At 56.7% G+C, this 19503-nt stretch overlaps 1 protein-coding gene across 1 annotated transcript in view; it reads right to left on the minus strand.

Annotated features, from left to right (window-relative positions):
- Window positions 1-19503, minus strand: part of MICAL3 (microtubule associated monooxygenase, calponin and LIM domain containing 3) — a 198991-nt gene that overhangs the window by 16057 nt on the left and 163431 nt on the right. Inside the window, 9 exon segments of the mRNA XM_037847514.1 lie at window positions 2704-2797; window positions 3611-3721; window positions 8595-8689; window positions 9086-10910; window positions 11961-12043; window positions 12591-12618; window positions 12620-12738; window positions 13370-13483; window positions 18096-18233. Of these exon segments, the coding sequence (XP_037703442.1) occupies window positions 2704-2797; window positions 3611-3721; window positions 8595-8689; window positions 9086-10910; window positions 11961-12043; window positions 12591-12618; window positions 12620-12738; window positions 13370-13483; window positions 18096-18233 (2607 nt within the window).

Raw genomic sequence — 19503 nt, forward strand, 5'->3', positions numbered from 1 at the left:
TTAGCCAGCAGGTGTAGTGCTTGTGTAAACCTGCAGAAGAGGACACCCTGGGCTGGCCATCGCCAGGTGAGAGGCCATCCTCTCAGAGCAGGCTCCCAGCACAGGATAAGGGACTTGTGCAGCACGTGGGGAACACGTTATTATCAAACAGCAGAGCTTAATTGACTCCTGTGTTTACTTCATGTTTGTGAGCTTCTCGTTCTGGATTTGTTACATATGAGGAACATGAGCTACTGTTTGATTTGTCAGTGATTCCACTGAAAAAAAAAATCCCATGGCCCCACTTTTAAACTTCCAGCATCTAGCTTATTTGGACTGCAGATATCCTGACATTTCCAGGTGAGCTGTTAAAAAACACATTTATAGCAACCACCTGAGTGAATCAGGAGCGTCTCAATTCTGAGCTCCAGGAATAAACTGGGTTCTGAGGCTTATTTAACATCTGCAGCTTTCAACTATAACTTGTATTTTCAGATTTGTGTATCTTGACTAATTCTTACTGATTTTTAAACTTGAACTTATAATTTGGTTTGTAAAAAGGGTTCTGCTGCTAAAAAACAAACTTGGAAACCACTGACTTAGATGAAATCCTGGTCGTACACATGTTTACAAAAATGTACTTCTCTAAACCACTAGGAAGAAGAATTTTGGCAAAATCTGGTGCCACTGGTCTGTGTCCCTGATCCCTTGGCAGCCGGCACCCTGAATAACGCAGCTCATTGTAGAAAGGCTCCTTCTACATGCACCAAACTGCATGGTGGCCAATGGGCGAGACGCTGCTTTAAATTTAGGGAACCATCCCCCCAGAGCTGAGCCGCTGGAAGCCAGCACCCCATGAGCAAGACGAGCACAATGCTGTCCTTCCTTGAGGGTTTAAACTATGAAACAGATAAAGACAACTGCTGAGTTCCTCTACGTGTTGACAGATTTATCTGTCAGTTTCCTTGTTGGTGGAAATAAACTGTGGAGAAGGTGAGAAGGAACAGTGGGCCCAGACTCCCTCCTGATGTCTTAAGCAAGAGAAAAATGACACGGGCAAAGCCCTAGGACCTGTCATAGTTGGCGCAGAGCATCTCTGCTGAGTCAGGGTCAAATGGTTCCAAATGGACAGCCTAACTGAGGAGGCCGAGCCAGAGCCTGCAGGGCTGGGTGATACGAGGCAAGGAGGGCTCCAGCAGGGAGGTGACGTCATGGGTCCACGGGAAGCCTGAATCTCCACTACTCAACACACAGGGCCAGTCCTACTTTGCGGCTAGGCGTCCCAGGCTTCTTGGAGGCTCAGTGGTTGGAGTTTTTGCATCATTTGGTGGCCTGAGCCTCAGGCAGTAAGTCCAGTATCAGATGAGGCACAAATCTGAGAAATGCCACATCCTCACCTTTCTTCCCCATGCCATTTTGTCACCTGAAGGCCATCACTGAGTTGACCAATAAACTGCAGTTTCTAGGCCTTGAAGGGTTTGGAAGAGCAGACCTGCTTCTATGCCTGATTCCCTACTCCCAGTTGAATGAACTTCAGGTCTGCAGAACCAGACAAATGCAGCTTGGCAGCAGGCACAGGTCACGGGGCCAGGCCATGGGTCAGCCTCTTAGCAAGCTCAGGCGGCAGCAGCAGCTGGGCCTTCTCCTGGCCACCTCTTACTGGTTCCTCTTACTTTCACAGCCTGTCTGCCTGGAGATGTACCACCCCCACCTCATCAGAATCGGGAAAAGGGGGTCACCACTTTTCTTCATCCCCCAGCCTCACGATCTGAATGCAGCACCCATAGGCCTTGTGCTCTCTGTAAGGAGTTGGAGGTTTCCCATCCAGAGACCGGCCTAAGACAGCAGGTTTCAGTCACTACACACCAGAGGCTGGGGTTACAATGGGAGGTGTCCGGGGGTGTCAAGGTCCTGACCCAGCAGGGCTGGCTGGGTCCTCGAAATGACTTGGGTATGTCCTTGCTTTCCCTGCATGTGCCCACCTGTGTGGAGCCCAAGCCCGTGAGGTTCCTCTGGAGGGTGTGACCCCACTGTCTTCTACAGCTCCTACCGCCAGAACTCAATCGCCAGCCGCGGCCCTCGGGCAGTCCCGCTGTGGGCCCCTCGAGGCTGCTCAGGTAACACAGAGCCGCTCCACCTTGCCCCAGGGGATTGTCCTTTAGGAAACACAGGGCCTGGGGTCACACGGGGCAATGTGCTGGCAAATGGAAGGGCCGTACACCCCATTCCCGGAAGATGGGGTGGGCTCTGGGGGTGTCCTCACACCCTGGGCAGGTGAGGTAGCACAGGCAGGACAAAAGAAAGGAGGCTGGGAGGTGGGGGGCAAGCGGGGGCCCTGCTCGGTGCAGTTCTGTGATGGCTCCTTGCAGTACAATCTCCCTCGTTCCCAGTTATGTTCTCTTAGAGGATGTGACGGGAGGGGAGGAGAGAGGCGGGAGCCGGGGCTTGCCATCCAGAGATGAAACCGATGGAGATTTTGCTCCACGGGTCACTGGCGAGCCCTAAAGTGAAAGCTCACAGGCAGTTCTGGGCTCAGGGCAGTCCTGAACAGAGGTGCTTTCCTTTTCTTTGGCTAAACAGGAAGCCCCGAATCCCAGTGAGGAAGGGACCCAGAAAAGCCTGCTGGAAAAGGAGCTGCGTGCTGGAGAAGGTGATCCACAACTAGCCTGCCAGAGGAGCTTTCCTTCAGGAATGGATCCCCTCACAGACAAACCAAGACAGTACCTGCTTCACCCCGCAGCGCCTTCTCCACAGCCACCCCTCGCTCCTCCAGCTGCCTCTGCTTCTCCTCCACCTGCTCCAGCTGACGTTGGATAATCTGCCGTGAAACACAACAGGATCAGCACCTAATTCCTCTCTTACCTCCTAGCTCTCAGGGAGCCCTGGGGTTAGTGTACAAACACCAAGAGGGAGAAAAATGAGTTAGGAAGCAAAGTTGAGAAAGGCTCTCGTTAGGACACAATGCTGGGAGTGTGGGGTGAAGAACCCCTGCCCGCACCCCAGCCTGGTCAGCCGCGCAACCCATGGGCCCCAGCGAGTGACAGGGCGGCCGGCCCCTCTCCACTGCAGCTAAGAGAAAGGCAGTGGTGCAATTCTTGCAGGATTTGTGGATGGCAGCCCAAGGCGTCTCTGACAGTGAGACTGCTAAAGCACTAGAAGGAGTTCGTGGAGAGTGTTGCAGAAATCCCATCTCTAAAAGTTAAAAATTTTTTTTTTTTAAAAATCTGGAATGGCCTAGAATCTAGAAGGTCTGAAGACAGAGGCTCCAATCTCTTCCCATGAAATTCCAGGCCCATGACAGACTGACAGGTCACAGACCAACTCTAGGTATTAGTTCTTACAAGTGAACTAGTTGTCTTTACAAGATTATTCTAGACAAAGGAATTGAGGAAAGGTTGGCTCTTTCGTTTTTCTAACAGCTCTGCAAAAACAATCCAAACAAAGGTGTATGGCCTGAGAATTTGGAGCTTCCCTCTCAGATGCAAGTGATTTCCCACAGGGAGGCCCGTCCAACTCTGCTCCACTCCTTCGCCCTCCCTCGTGGTGGGCGAGGACGGGCCGGGAGGAGGGGAAGATGCTGCTCTGAGTTTGCCAGGAACCCCTGGGGCACCCCCACCCTCTGTGCACTTACCTGGGCCCGGTGCAGCCGCTTGAGCTCCTCTTGCTTGGCCTGTCTCCGCGCCGCCTTCTGCACGCGCCGGGTCAGCTTGGCGTTCAGCTCCTCCTCCGTGTAGGTTCTTGGCTGGGGAGGACAGAGACATTTCCTCAGGCAGGCGCACGCAGGCCTGAGGGCAACTGGGAGGCTGGCGGGCAGGGGCCTGGAGGACTCCTGCCCCAAGACGCAAACAAGCTGCCCCCACGGAGCCCGGGCAGGACGGGGAGGCGCAGGTGGCCGGACAGGCAGGAGCGGGGCCAACTCCCTGCCTGCGGCTCAGCTGGTCCCCAGGACTCTGCAGGGGCCCACGATGCCACAGAATGTGCCTAAAGGCCAGAAGACAAGACGGTGCCCCTCCGTGATGAGGACGGCAGGCTGGTGGGGACTGACTGTTAGTAAGTTAAGGTGACGAAGGGACTCCCGTTTCTCTTGGAGATCACCACTTTCCGTATAAGGAGGTCTGCTCTTTTTAAGACTGGTGGGGTACTGGGAACACCGTTCCTACCAGTAAGGTGTTTCCCCAAGCCTCCTACTCCCAGTAAGCTTGCAGGGAGAGGAGAAGGGAAAACTGGGATCCTTTATTTTATTTTCTTGTTTGGTTTCAAAAGCCACTTTCTTCAGCTAAGTTGTATTAGGGAGGCTCTTTAAGAAGTAGGGAAAACAGGGGTGCTTCCATCTGATGTCTTGGTGAACCCCAATCCTTCCAGAAACATGGAGTGGGCCTGGGTGGGCTCTGGGCCTGCACAAAGGGAGGAGAATGTAGTGGGCCAGGGCCGTGTCGGCCAGGCTGCGGCCGTCACAGGGATGGAGACCGATCCACGGCAACTGTGCTGCCAGACACCGAAGGCCACGGCCAACGTGGGGCTCCAGGAGCTCCAGGGCCTGCCAGATGCCCTGGATTGACACTGGGCCACCAGAGAGAGGCAAATGTGGAGGGTCTGCCTTTCTTCATAACACTTTCTTCACTGGCTCTAAGAAACCAAAAGAGGAGGCTTTCCCAGACGTTAAAGGGGACTGGATATTCAATTCAGGGCCTTTTCAGCCGGCCGAAGAGCAGGGCTCAGCCTCTCTCTCATGACACACCTCCAGAAAGTTCCGCTGCCAGTGTGTGCTGTGGCCCCATGCACGGTGAGCTCAGTTAGTGAGGGGGCTGCAGGGGCGAGCGGCCCCCGGGGTTAATCACAGGTGCACATGCAGCAGCTCGGCTGGCGGGAACGACACACTACCTTTGACGCACAGGCGCTCCTGAATGCCAAGGCGGATGGTACATAAATCGACTTTTAAGGGGATGGCAACAGAAAACAAAACAGAACAGTAGTGATAATAATAATTAAAAAAAATTAAAAACAACACACAGAAATGGAGCGAAATCAGTTAGAAGTTGAAAACAAACGCACAGCACCGGAACACACAATGAGGCCGTAAGGGGTCGGGGGGGGCTGCAGAACGACGGGCCTGGGTGTGAGTCCTGGCAAGGGCAGGTTGCCCCCTCCCCCCACTTCTGAATGAGGCTGGGGTCGGCTTTTCTGCTCACCTCCGTGAAAACTCCTTCCTCACTACCCCCCAAATGTTCTCTTTTCTCCTCTCCATCTCACACGTGTGCTTAAGTTAAAACTGCCTAATATATGATTACAGACACTGTTCTTCCTTGTGAAAATTCCAAACACTTCTTCCACCTGAAAGCCACAGGCAGCGGGAGCCTCCTGCTGCCAGGGACAAGGATGTGGACGAGCGCCCGGCAGCCAGGCTCACAGACGCGCTCTTCCAGCAGGCGCTCCCCTAGCGTCCCTGCAGGGCCAGGCGGGTGGGGGATCCCTGGGACAGGGCACAGGTGGCCACTTCTTGATCATACACAGTAAAAGGAACTCAGATAGAGAAACAACTGCTATCTGCCAAAAAGAGTTCAGGCAGAGCCTTAACCTCCTCTCCTTCCACTGACCTGTGAGCAAAGCTTCTCGGAGGGCTGGGGTTAGCTGCGTTTGCTCTTTTGCTTTCTTCATCACTCACGGTTAGGTGGTGGTGACAAGGTACTAATGGCCAAAAGGCAGGAAGGGGTGTGCGTGTGTGTGTGGCACAAGGTCTGGAGGACACGCAGGGCAGGGGCTGAGGGCTCTAGGGTGGACTGCGGGCTCCTGCTGCCCCCCCGGCTTCTCTGTCCATCAGTGGGCGCTAACTGGGGACACCACCCCAGGTGGACACCCACCTCAAGAAGCAGCCGGCCTAGAGAAGGATGCATTGGCCTCCCATGGGGTGGGTGTTTAACACTGAGCCTGAGCCACTGTCCCACAAACCAGGGGAGGGAGGATTCCATTATAAGACGAGCCATGGGAAAAAAGACACAACAAAACCAGGTGTTCTCCCAGGCAGCACAAGGAGTGAGGTAACTACAACTAAGGAACAGCGCTCAACACCCTTTACTTGTGTCCAATGTGAAACTAAAGGTGGGAGGGGATGACTCGTGTCTCCGATTTCCCGGTGTCTGGGGCTGGGAGGCAGATACCCTCGCTGTGCCGACAGCCACAGGGCCAGGGCCTCTGCCCCAGAGCGGAGCCAGGGGCTGCCAGAGAGCACAGGCAAACCTGGGAAGGTCTGAGGTCACAAGCAGCCCCGTTCGCTGTATTTAAAAATCAGACTGAAGCAAGGGAAAGAGGTGCACATGCAGTATTTCTTGTCGATAGGTCTACAATTGGTATCTTAATTTTCTCTAATAAGTATTTTTCTTTTAAATAAAAAGTTGCTTTTTTTTTTTTTTTAAAGACAAAGAGGAGCCCTGCCTCAGGAATGGGGTGGGTAACTCAAAAGGAACAGTTTACCCATTTGTGCTGCCACAGTGGGGTCTGGTAGGGGATCTGGGGCTCCGTCACCGAGAGCCAGCCTTCCGGAATCCATTCACATCTCGTTCTCACTCCAGTCCCCCCATTCTCCACACTTTTTATTCTGAAAATTTTTAAACCTACAGAAAAGTTGCAAGACCAGGACGATGAAGACCTGTATGCCCTTCGCCCGGATCTGCCAAACGTTCACGTTTTGCCACACGTTCGGTTTAACTCCCTTTTTACCTTTTTTTTTCATCTTTAAATATTTTAGCATGTGCTTCCTAAGAACAGAGACATTATCCTAATGTAACCACAGTACTGCTACTACTTCTGGGGAATTTATTTAATAACATGTTTATACGATCCAAATCAAATTTCCTGCACTGTCCCTAAAATGTCCCTCATGGCTGTTTTTGTTCTTTCTCTGCTTCAGGTTTCCCACCCTGAAAACAAGGCTGCCCCACTCTCGCCCAGCCCACCTGTGGCACCGTGGTGGGTGTCAGGCAGCCGCGCCAGGCCTGGCACCGTCCCTGGCGTTTTGCACGAGTCCTCCAGCTTCTCTTGTGCCAGGGCTCTAGATGGCAGCCCATGACTCGCCCACTGGCCAAGTGCACAGTGGGAAGGAGGCCCAGGGAGAGGCCACGGCCACCGGCAGTCAGCCACTCGACATCAGGCAGAACGTTTCATTCCTTAGTGCAGACCCAACCACGACAGCTACCGCAGCTGGAGAGCTGGTGGCCCCCGCACCACGAACTGGCTGACGGCGGGCAAGGCCGCCCTGATCAGCCCACAGCCGGCCCCGTGTGGGGGTGTGTGTGAGGACTCACATGTTTATCCAGAAGCCATGCCTGGGTCGAACCAACACTACAGCCTGGGGAAGCTTGGCATGGGGCACTCGCTTAGGGGCACGTGACACCAGGCCCTTGGGGTTCAGCACACAGAACCCCAAAACTTTGCTCAGGGCTAGTCTTGCTCTGCAGATGGCCAGAGTGGGACAGAGAGAGAGGGCAGGCTTTCAAGGGCCCTTCTGGGAGAGCAGATGCAGAGCTGGCACCATAATGTCCAAATCCAGGATGAGATGACAGGAAAAATGACCAGCTTTTCCCCAGGTTGCAGGACAGGTGAGGGGCCCTGGAGACAGCTGGCAGGGGTGGTCCTTACTGAATGGGTGTGGGCAGGGCTCAGGCCTGCAGCCCTCCCTGTCTGCTTCTAAGCCCACGAATGGTTCGAGGCTGTCTGGAAGTTGACCTAGAGGCAGACTCAAGCCCCAGCCCCGGAAACCTTTTTAGAGAAGGTACATGATGTTCTGGGGGAGGTTTTCGTTTAAAAAAGAGAGGAGAAAGGAGACTGGAAGCGCCACCTTGGCCCAGAGGGTTAGCAGCAGCTCTCAAGTCGGATGGGGAGGGTTGGAAACTTCCAGGGCCGCCCCATCACCGTGACAAACACGTCCTCCTTCCTCCTCCAACCTGACCGCCTCAGACCCGGCCCAGGAAGCCCTTCGAAGTCAAAGCTGAACGAACACCCAGGAAGGCTCCCACTACGGAGATGAGCTTCCCAGAGCAACCATGTCTCCTTCTAAGCCTGGGGCAGCGAGGGCCACGCTGGAGCTCCCGCACCCCCTCACTGCACAGAGCCCAGGCCGGTGTCCCTGGCTGCTTTCTGTAAGAGCAGATCTTCCCTAACCCACAAATCCAGTAAGCAGGCGGGACGAGCTGGCACATTCCTCGGTGATCTGGCCTTGCAGCAGGGCCTTCCCACCCACCACCCAAACCCTAACCCCTCCCACCTTGTCCCCAGCCCCAGGCCAGGCGTCTCGTCCACCAGCCTTCCGGGTGGAGGTGGAGGGCAGCAGTGTATGCCACGTGGGACCCCCCCAATGGTGCCAGGCTGCTTCCTGAGGCGGCAGAGGCTCAGCACACGGGCCATCCCTGGTCCTCTTCGTAAGAGCTGTCCCCAGGGCCTCCTGCCCCCGCTGCTCCGTAAGGGCCTCCACAAGGCAATCCTACCTGGACACTGGGCCTGTCTGCAGGGGCTCGGAGGGCACTCGCTTGGGGCCCTGGCTGTGGACTGGTTTTCCCTTCCCTCCTCCTCAAGGCCAGACCCTAACAGTTGAGGGCTCTGGTCCTCAGGGGGGAGGTACATACCTCTCGTCTGGACTTCTGGGAGGACTTCTCGAGGATGTCATCGCTGGAGAGGTCCGAGTCCTCGGAGAAGCTCAGCTGGCGCCGGAGCTGCAGCTCTGGGGGAGCAGGAAGGGTGGGTGTCAAGGCAGGGAACAGCCGTGTAGCAGCCTGGATCCTTCCAATTCAGGTTATGGGGTCGGTGCACTCAGATGCTGACGTGTCGGGCAGGGCTGCAGTGCCCATGGTAAACAGACGGTGCCCCCAGGGTGGCCTGCCCGGTGCTTCCCAGCACCCTACCCCTGCCCTGCTCAAAACCAGGCCCGCCCTGGGGGTGCTGGGACTCAAGGAAGGGCACAAACCTCCAGAGCCTCCCTCAGCAGGCTTTCAGGTGGCCGCCAGTATTCTTTACTGGGGGGAGAGCTCGGAGAGCCCCAAGCTCGCTCTCTGGCCCCAGCCAGGCAGCTCTGACCACCAGAGAACACCATGGCGTGCTCTGCCCAGTGATGACGCACCTGCCCTCACGATGGGAGACACCTGCTGGCGCCCGGAGCCCACTGTGGCCCCACTGGAGGGGGTGCTGGAGCTCGACCTGTCGTCGCCCTTCTTCCTCCTGTCCTTCCTGTACCCAGAGAAGACCGACTTCCACAGGGACCTGGGCTTGGCGGCCGCCTCCTCCAGGAGGCTCGGGCTGGGCTTCTCAGGGGCCTGGCCCTCGCTTTTGGACTTCTTCTCTCTCTTGATTTTGCGGGGGGAGAAGAGTGACGACCGCTTCTTGCTCTTCCCACTGGAGCTCTCAGATGAGGTGACCGACCCGTTGGGGCCCCCCAAGTCGGAGGGCGGCAAGAGGACCTCCTCGCCAGGGGCCTCGCGCTTTGGGGTGGGCTCCTCACGACCTCTGAGAGCAGGCCGTCTGGGGGGCTCGGAGCTCAGCTCCTTGCCCTTAGAGGGTGCGGAGGCCGCCCTGCGGGAGCTGCCCCCAGGGGGCCTGGAGACTGCGGCCGCCACCTCCATCCCCTTCATCCGGCTCAGCTGCTGGGCCATGGCGTCCCGCAGCGCCTGGCTCTTCACAGACTTCTCCCTGGCACGCATGCGCTCCTCGGCCAGCTCCTTGGCCTCGGGGGAGACCAAGGGCAGCCCCCTCTTTGGAGGCAGGACCCTGCCCTCCAGGGCCGGCAGCCTTCCATTCTCCTTGGCCAGGGCTGGGTGGAGGGGCTTCTCAGAGCGGGGCCAGCAGGAGGGGGGCGTGAAGAACTTCTCCTGCAGACTTGAGTCCTCCGTCTGCTCGTCGTAGGTGTCCTCCACATCGTCGGCGAAGGGGATCTCATCCACGCTCTCTACGAAGGACTTGCGCACCTCCTCCCGGGGGGGCTGCGCCGGCTCTCGGGGGGGCCGCATGAAGGCGGCAGGAGGTGGGGGTGGGACCACTGAGGCCTTGGGTTCAGCCTCCAGGCGCTCGAGAGGTGGGCATGGCTTCCGGAGCAGCGTGGCAGGCTCCTCATCCTGGGGAGGGGGCGGTGGAGGGCTGGAGGGGGGCGTGAGCATGGCGGAGTCCGAGGTGTTGAAGCTCTGGCTGCCCAGAGTCTTCATGTTGGACGAGCTCCCGTGCAGGCCCAGGCCTGAGCTGCTGGACAGGTCTCTCCGCTCATCCTGGGAGCTTCTCAGCTCCCTGTCGGATGGGGACTTGGGGGTGGGGAGCGAGAGCTGGTCGCCATCTGACTTGGGCAGGCCCAGCCTCTTAGGGATCGGTGGAGGTTTCTGGAGACGGAACCCCTCGTCCGGAAGGGACTTATCCACCAGATAGGACTTGAGGGGCGCCAACTGGAGGGTGGGCGAGGGGAAGCCGGGCTCAGGCCCCTTGCTCCGGTCCACGGGGGTGAGCCCCAGGCTGCGGCGGATCTCGGCGCTCTTCATCCAGAACTCCTCCACCAGGTCGTTCCGTTTCAGGGTCTCGTCCAGCCGGTCCCTGGGCTCACCCTGGTTCTTCTCAGGGAGGGGGGTAGACGTCTTGGCTGGGACGGGCTGGAAGCGTATGGGGGACGTGGTGGGCGAGGGGACGGTGACCTCGGAGGCAGGCCGAGGCTGGGAGCAGATGGGGAGCTGGGCACAGGGGCTGGTGGCGGCGGCCGGCGGGGACACTGGCGGAGGGCTGACTGGGGTGGGGGGCGTCCTAGCGTCTGGCAGGGCCACCGGCTGGCATCGGATGGGAGAGGGCACGAGCGTCTGGCCAGTGGGGACGTCGGTGCTGGGCTTGTCTTCAGGGAGCAAAAGTTCAGGGAAAAAGTGCTCCTCTGGTGACTTCACTTTTCTGCCAACGGAGGCAAATGGGGTTCGGGCCCCCTAAGGAGAAGGAAGGTGAACAGAAGCTGCTTAGAAGTGACCTGTGCTTGTTGAAATACACCCCTCTCTCCCTCCTTTTAACTCTTATTCAAATGGCGCCAGCAAAAACGCTGTTTTCTCTATTTTTAGCACCACTGTACTTGTTTTGAACAGACTGAACCTTCAGGGTTTGGTTCATCTCAAACGTACCCAATATTCTCCGTCCACTGAAGTGAACCCTGGCCCCAAGGAACTAATGAATTTGGCTCTCCCTCTCTTACCACTGACCCCCCAATATGTGAACCTGGGGCTGGCACTGTAAGATTTTAGACAGTGACTCATTACAGTCTGTGTCACAAATTGTCCCCTGGAAGCCCAAAGATCCCCCCAGACATTCTTGCACAAATCCTTCTGTCACCCCACCTGAGGGCCTCGGAATGCTCCCCCATTTCACAGGTGAAATCGCTCGACAGTCACACGCTTCCTAACAGCCCAAAGACCAACTCGTAAGCAGACCGGGTCTTGCCTTCTGCCCATGCCCTGATCCGTTTTCCTGAGAGCAGCTCCTCACCCGGGTTCCCCAGAACACAGCATTACGCGCTCTCATGCAGCGTTCCCCAATGTGTGCTTCCCATGTGCTGGGAGTAGGGGCAAGCAGTTCTGATTTTAACAGTTATGCATTCATTTTAACATTATGCGAAGAAAAAAATGCACCTGTCATATCAAACCAATGATTTCACAAATACTGTTGCTTTAAAGATAATCAATTTTAAGCGAGGTGTGATGTATGGAATGACAGGAAGAGTGGAGGTGGCAGTGGGTGCTAAGGTTTGGGTGGGTGGGGACCTCTGCTCAGATGGCCTCCACCCTCTCTCCCGTCATGAGGACAGAGCCAGAACCAGAGGGCAGCCCCTGTTCTCAACAGCTGCACTTGGCACTCCAAGGAGCAGAGAGAATTTTTTAGATTCCCTCCCAGCGAGGAGGACCGGAAGCCCCCTCACGTCCCGTCCTGGTGGGGTGCGCTCGGGCCCGACTGTTTCGCTGCCCCCCACCGGGAGCCCCAACCCTTACCTCTGCCACGGGGCTGTGGGCCAGGGAGGAGATGGCAGCTTGCTCCTGAGGGGACTGGACAGGGCTGGTGGCCTGGGAGGGCCCTGGAAGGAACAGACACGGGCAGTTACAATAGGAAACCATCCCCAGGCACACCCACAGCTTCTCTCCAGCCAGCTCCACGGTGCGCGCCCCGCCACAAGGAGCCGTTTACAGGGGGGAAGGAGGTCAGAGGATCGAGCTGAGGTGACTTCCGCCTAGCAAGGCGCTCCGGCCGTGTTCCCGGGTTGCTCTTTAGACCCTTCTTCTGGAAGGAGCAGGTCCTCTCAGAAATGAGGTGACCTTGGGTTGCATTTTCCCAGAGTGCTCCCCACTAGCCCACCTTCTGTTACGACCATCAGTGTCATGTTCAAGTGTTGACTCTTCCGTGTGGATGGTCTGTCTGTGGAGTCTTGAGATGCACCACCCACCTCTCCTATCCCCAGATACTACAGGGGTAGGGGCTGCAGGCCGGAGCCAGCTGCGGGGGCTTGGGGCATGGATGGCAGGCGTGCTCTGGAGGGCCCTACCCTTGGGGCCGCACCCTCAGGCTTTCGCAGCTCTCAGGAGGAATTCTGGACGCTGCTTCTCCTGCCAAGAACCCAGACTCACCTCTCTCCTGTAGCTTTGGTGTGGGGGGGTGGCGTCTCCCCCTCATTCTCTGACACCCGCAGCTCCAGCTCTGCTTCCACCTCTTCCTGGTGCCGCAAGCGGAGCTCGGTTTCAGCGTCCGAGGGGACATCGTCAGACCAGTGCTGATCTGGCAGAGGGGTGGAGGGCACATCCTGAGTGGGACCAGGCCCCTTCCCCAGGCCTCCTGCCCTGCTCAGACCACTGCCCCCTCGGTTTGTCAGCGGCGTCACACTCACTGGATGTCTGGACCAGGATGTTCAACCTGAGACCTGCCTGCCCCACAGCACTTCTGAGGGCCCCCAGGCCCTGGCAGAGCCTGGGGTGCCCCGGGAAGGAGGGTCCAGTCTCAGGGCCTCCCATACCGCCCGGAGTCTCCCACGCCCACCCGGCCCGCTGACCACCCCCTCACGGTCTCGCCCCACCTCTCCGACTTCTCCCAGCCCCTGCCCCTTTTTCCCTGCCAATATACCGTAACTCATGAAATACCATCTCTTTCAGAAAGCCCTGTAGGAAGCCCCCAACCTGCTACGGTTCCCCACCCGCATTACTGAACCCCAGCCACACCGAATGGTGGCCCAGAGGCAGGTGAGACAAGACGCACCCTGGTGAGTGGGGAACAAGAAGGAACCCAGAGCTCCTTGATTTGCATCAATGGGTATTTTTGATCTTCCCTGAGCTCAGCGTGCTCTGGGACTGCCCCTCACTAGGGAGCAGGGGCTTTGCCAGGAAGGAGAGGGGAGGCTCTGGGGTCCCCGTACCATCATCCAGCTCAGCACCAGTGTCCCCTGTGTCCCCATTCTCCGCTGCCTCCCCTTCTATCTCCGCAGGCTCCGAGTTCACATCTTCCTCCAGGCTATTCTCATCAAATGGGACTGTAAAGCAGAAACGTTCAAAGAAAGGAAAGGACAGACAGACAGACGGACGGACAGCCTGCCTGCCTTTGGGGCCCCAGTGTTCTTAGAGCTGGGGAGACCATGAGAAGAGGGACGCGGCTCTGAGTCTCTGGATTTGGGCTCCAGGGTGGAAGTCGGGCAGACCTAAGTGCAGTGGGGGGCTGGGGCGGGCCCGGGCACCTGTCCCCTCCTCCTGCAGAGGCTGCTGCGGGAGGCTCTGCTCTGGGAAGGCAGGAGGTTGGAAAAGCTGCCCTCCATGTCTGGCTGGCACCGTGCCGACGGAAGGGCCGTTTCTAACTCCCATCTTGCGGTGACAGAGCTGGGGTCCGGGGTCCAGGGGATCTGTTCGTTCAGCCTGGCATCCCTGGCACCACTGGGGTGTGCGTGGGGGGTGACACACGATGAAGGAACAGCAGGGCCCGAGAGCCTCCCTCTCGCCTGGCGGAGGTGGCAGCTTTGCTTGGGAGGATTTGGAGAAACACTTTAGTTTAGAGAACAGGGAGAGGGACGAGGGGACGTAGAGCATTCCTGTGTGGAGTCGAGGGAGGCCCCTCAGCGCCAGTGAGGGGACGCACAATTCAACTCCGCTTCCCTGAGGGGAGCCAACCCTCTCTCACACACACACGCACACCCTTGCACACCTAGAACCCACACTCACAGTTCAGAGTAAGAGGCAGCAACCGAGAGAAACACCGAATGGGCTTTAGAGGGTGCTGTGAAGCCCTGGGATCCCACAGCCTGACTGGGTCCCTCCGTCAGGGCGCCATGGCCTGCCTCTCCTGGGGTTCTCAGCCAGCCGTCCGATCACTCCTGAAGGTTTTTACTTCAGGAAACAGGGTTATGCGTCCCTGCGCATATACAGGTCTGTGGCTCAAGCCCAAGGGAGTGTGGGGGGAACTACTTGTTGCACAGTTGGGCAAATTTCTTAAAATGGGAGAGGGCAGGCCCTGCGAGGACCAGAACCCCTGAAGGCTCCTCTTGCGAGTGCAGCCGAGTGACACTGCACCATAGCGCTATAAGGCCAGGCAGCCTGCGCCCGGAGAGACACTGGAGGGGAAAGAATACAAATCACGGGGTGGGGGAGGGACGGCCACAGGGAAGACACTGGCAATATTTCACTTCTTCACTTAGCTGACAGGTCCACAAGTTTTTGTTCCTTTAATAATTCCTGAAGCTGGAGACTTATCTTCTATGCACAGCTTATTAATAACAAAATGACAGCCTGGAATGAGTTTTTGGAGAACTATAGGAAATGAGTTTGGAACACAACAGACAGGGAGTCCAGGCTACAGCACAGATGGGAGTTTTCTGCGTTAAGTTCTAGGTTGGCAAACAGTTAATGCCACGTTCCTCCTTCTGGGGTGCAGAGCTGCCAATGGAGCTGTGATCAAGTGTGGCATCAGCTGGGAAAATACCAGGGGAAGAGCTACTCAGTCACCGGCTCAAGTCTAAACCCTTTGTGGGCTGACAGAGCTTTGGGTCACTGAGGAAGACGGCTCACCAAACACCAGGGAGTGTGACTTCCTAGGCTCAACAACGTGAGGCAAAAACAGAACCCCCCGCCCATGAGCACCCATCTCCTCGGGGGGCCCTCCTCAAGCCTGAGCTTTGCATTCAGACAGTGAGTTCCTCATTATACAACACCCTTTTGGGGGAGGCTGGGCGGGCGCCTCTTCTCCCCCAGAACCCTCCTCCTTGCACAGTCAAGCACATTGCCTGTGGGGTGGGGACAGGGAGGTTATCCAGCTGGCCTGGGGCTCCTTGGGGGCTGGTGGGATAAAGGCCCCCTTAGAACACCACCCAGACTGGTCCCAAGAGAAGGCCCACCTCCACTGCACCTGCCGGGATGAATCTGAGTGCTAGGCAGAGGGGTGGAAATTCCACCCTTGCACTGTCTAGTCAACTGGGAGCAAGCACGGAGACCGTGACCCGGGACTCCCGGCCTGGCAAAGCTCCAGCAGTCCCGGCCACTTGTCACTTGCCGTGGGTCTCCAGCTTAGAGTTTATGCTAAGAAACGCCTGCTGTGGCCTCAGAAAGTGTGAGGGGTCGACACCCCTCGGGGTGCCTTGAGAGAGACAATCATCACACAAATCAAAAAACAAACAAGTGATAAAAATCGAAGCATCAGCAGCAGATGTGGAGAGAGACGCAGCTCAAGGGGTGGATTAAATCCAGGTTAAGATGGAGCGCAAGGTGCTGCAAGCTGCCACGCAGACAGATGAGCCGCAACTACGAAAGCCAGGAATCGCCGACACACTTATCTCTGGGTTCCTTTCCGCTGCTGGCTGGGGTGGTCTTGCCCAACAGCCCTGTCCAGCCATCCCAGAGACACAGACTAACTCGGGGAGAGTGACCAGTGGTTCCTGCTCATATGAAGCCTTCTCCCTCTCCTTGGGGCTGGGGGAAGGCCCCTCCTGCTGTGTGTGTGTGTGCACATGTGTGTGTGCGTGTTTCTCCTGCTGCTGGTGAGCACTGTGGGCTGGGCTGGGAAGAGGCTGGTGGCAGAGATCTATAGGCTCCAACCCTGCCCATCCCAGAAGTAACTGCTGGGACAGTGGTTCTCGGCCAGGGGGCAGCACTGCCCCTCTTTTAGGGGGGCTAGTTGTCAGTTGTCTTAATGACAACCATTAACAGGTAGGGGTGGAAGGTGTACCCCTGACATTTAAAGGGTGAAGGTCAAGGATGTTTAGCTGGAAAGGACCATCCCACCCCAAATGCCAATAGCCCCCTCACTGAGAAACATGTCTCCAGAAAAATCCAGGGAGGACAACTCATGGTTTTCAACTCTCTTTTGGCTCAAGTACCTAAAGAGATACCTGTACCTGCACCCCAGTCAGAAGATCCCGCAGATGTTACACCTGGTTATGCCTGGCTTGTCCTTCTACCTTGAGCTGAACGGTATCCACCAATCCTCCTCTCTCCCCTCTTCACTGATAATTTTTCCATCAACTCCCTCTGAATTCTGGCTGTTTGCTTCTCTGATACTTTGGTAGGTTTCTGGAAGACTGTGATTCCTTCACTCTCACATCTAATCACTGCCAACCTTAAGCTTCAGTGCTAACAGTGCCCTTTGGCTTTGGCCTTCACCCAGGTCTGCCAGTGAAAATGTTCATCTCTGTCCTGGTGACACTGCGGCTGTGCCCTGCAGCTGGCCTGCGGGCCTGGAGGTGGGCGTCGGCAGGTGAGGAAGGGGGCCTCGGAGGCATGCACGTGCCCCCCACCCGCGCCGGCTCTGCCCTCCGCATGCACCAGCCACAGGGCCCGGCCTGAGTGTTAGGTAGCAGCGGAGCTGCGCGTGACGGGGGTTATGGTGAACGGGGTGGGCACACATCACCAGACTACCTTCCGAGACCGTCTCCAGCCAGGCCTGCACTGCTGCGCGGGCGGAGGGAAGGAAGGTCAGGCACTGGATTAAAAAACAGACGATAAAGACTGAGTTAACATGGGAGGGAATTGTGCCTGTGGAGGAGAGTGGAGATTGTTCCTGAAGTCCGAAACAGCCGAGAAACCGAGATGACGTCACGAGCCCGCGGCCGGGCAGGTGCCAACGCGTAACGGTGCCGCCGCTGGCCTCTGTGCTGGCACTGGGGACAAGGGCGGGGGCAGGGCACAGGCGAAGGGCCGCCCCACCTGGCCGCCCGGTCTCCCTCTTCAGCACCTCTGCATTGCTGCTGGGTGTTTACGCCGCTGCAAAAATGGTTAGCGGATGTCGGTCCTGCCTATTGGGTAATGATCTGGGGCTGTGGCCGGAGGAGATCAACTGTCCCCATGAAATCCTGCACCACACAAAGGGCGGGAACCCTCTGGCAGGGTGTGTAGCCCACGGAGAGCCTGAGGAAACGAGTGGGGGGGGCAGAAGCTGACGTCCAAGGATCGTGCTGGGGAGCAGGGTGCACGGAGGGAGGGAGGGATGGAGGGGATGGCAGCCTCCATGCCCCTCCAGTCTCCATTTTTTTCTTCTATCGCTCTGCCTTAAAAGAAACCAGGATAAGGTATGTTGGGAAAACAGAGCATCCAACCTAAAACCTAGAGTTGGAAACTATGTCGTGACTTTCGTGGCCCCCTTGGTAGAAATCTCTTCCTAAAACGTCACTTCACACTAAATACCACTGAATCATACATTTTAAAATGGCTAACTGTATGTTATGTGAATTTCAATTGATTTAAAAAAAACAACACAAAAAAACCTTCATTTCAGTTCCAAATATGCTCCCCCACACCCATCCTGGCAAAACACATTCTCACCCAGACACACTCCACAAGGAAAGTACCAGAAACTTGTACAAAGAGGGGAAAGAGTAAGCCTGCCTAGAGACATGGGAGCAGGAAAGCCAAGCCTTGGTTTTCCAAAGGTCGGGTTCACTTAATTGCCAAGAACCTCTCAACCCACAGAGACCTTTACAGATCTTCAAACAAGGGTCAAGGGCAGTCGTCACAGCCAGCATCAGGGAACGAAATGTTCTGTTGGCTCTTGCTTTTGATCAAACTGAAGGGCTCTGGCCCTGTTGGAAAAGTCTTCTGCAGCAAAGGCAGGGGCAGCAGGGACGGGGATCCCGGCAGGGGCTGGAGCCCTGGGCGTGAAGCAGTTACCTCCAGAAGGAGAGGACTCGGAGGTGGGCTCCGCTCTCTCCTCCTCCTCCTTCTCGCGGACGTGTGTCCAGTGCACATCAGCCTGGATCTCCAAGGGGTCAGCTGGGTTTATGATCGGCCGTAGCCTCTGCTTCCCGGCTGGGGTATCAGGTTAGAGGAGTGGAGGAGAGGACGGAGGGAGTAGGAATGGGGAGGGAAGAAGGAGAAAACAGACAGTCAAGGGAAGGAGGTGGACGACACACACAGGAAAGGAAACAGAAAGAGAAGTTACAGTGTTGGCCGGGGTCAGGATGAACCCAAAGGAGGCAGAAACCGAGAACATGTGCACACACTCACATAAAGAACTTGTACTCCTTCAGCCGGAGTTAGCCACGCCAAGCCCATGTCAATGAGGAGAATCACACATTCCCACTCAGATGCAGAAAGAACCTTCCTTTCTGATGCTTTTTTCATCCGCAACTGTACTTAAGGGCCCCAAATGTCAGGTTGGAAGAAACGAGCAGGCCTCTGAAGGGTCAGGTTCTCTGCTCCATCCCCAGCATAGCAAGGGATGCCTGGGACAAAGCCCATCCACTGCCCTGTCAGCTATGGCCAGGTGCTTACCGCCACCTGCCCCGTGGATGGTATCTCCTTGGAAATTTAAGCCAAGCGATGAGAGAGAGAGGTGGGACAGGAAGGGGACATTCTGCTGTCAACTAGGCAATTCACGTTCAAGAAACTGACCCTGCTGTTAGAGAAGAGAAGGTCCCCCCTCCGCCGTGGGCCTCGCGCCACATGCTGGGTCTGGGGCAGGGGGAATGGAGGTGGGGGTGACATTGGGAGAAGAGGCCAAGCTCAGACAGTGAACCCCGGAGGCTTTGGAAGCTCGCAGCAGGACCGGAGCCAGCACTTCTCTGTTGTTTTGGAGGCCAAAGCGCTTTCCTTATAACTACATTTGCAGCCCCATTGATCCCTTCAGGACACAAGACCTGGTTTCTCAACTAAATGAAAACCTGCCAGTAGCAACTTCAGATTATTCTTGCCATCAGAGCCCAAGGAATGTGCATGCAGCCCCTGCCCTGCGGGCCCCTAGGTTAGCGCTTGGGCCATGCCGTATAATTGGGATAAAATAAAGGGACAGCCAGCAAGTTGGGCAGGAGGGTGCTCGGGGGAAGAGAAGGGCTTCTCAGACAGCAAGAGCAGGTGCCACCTGATCTGAAAGGTCCAGGGTTCCTGACAGGAAGACACCTCCCCCTGGAGTATCTGTTCCAACCCCCACTCCCCACTATCTAATGGGACAACCTCACTTTGGCTTCAATCTCTGTAAAGGCATCTGCTTCACTGCCAGGGCTGGTGTGTGGCATGGGGCAGGAAGTACCCGATAAGATCACCAATGTGGATGCTGAGGTTGTGCTCCATCACCTGTGGG

The sequence above is a fragment of the Choloepus didactylus genome, chromosome 8 (genome assembly GCF_015220235.1).
Source record: "Choloepus didactylus isolate mChoDid1 chromosome 8, mChoDid1.pri, whole genome shotgun sequence".
NCBI lineage: Eukaryota > Metazoa > Chordata > Mammalia > Pilosa > Megalonychidae > Choloepus > Choloepus didactylus.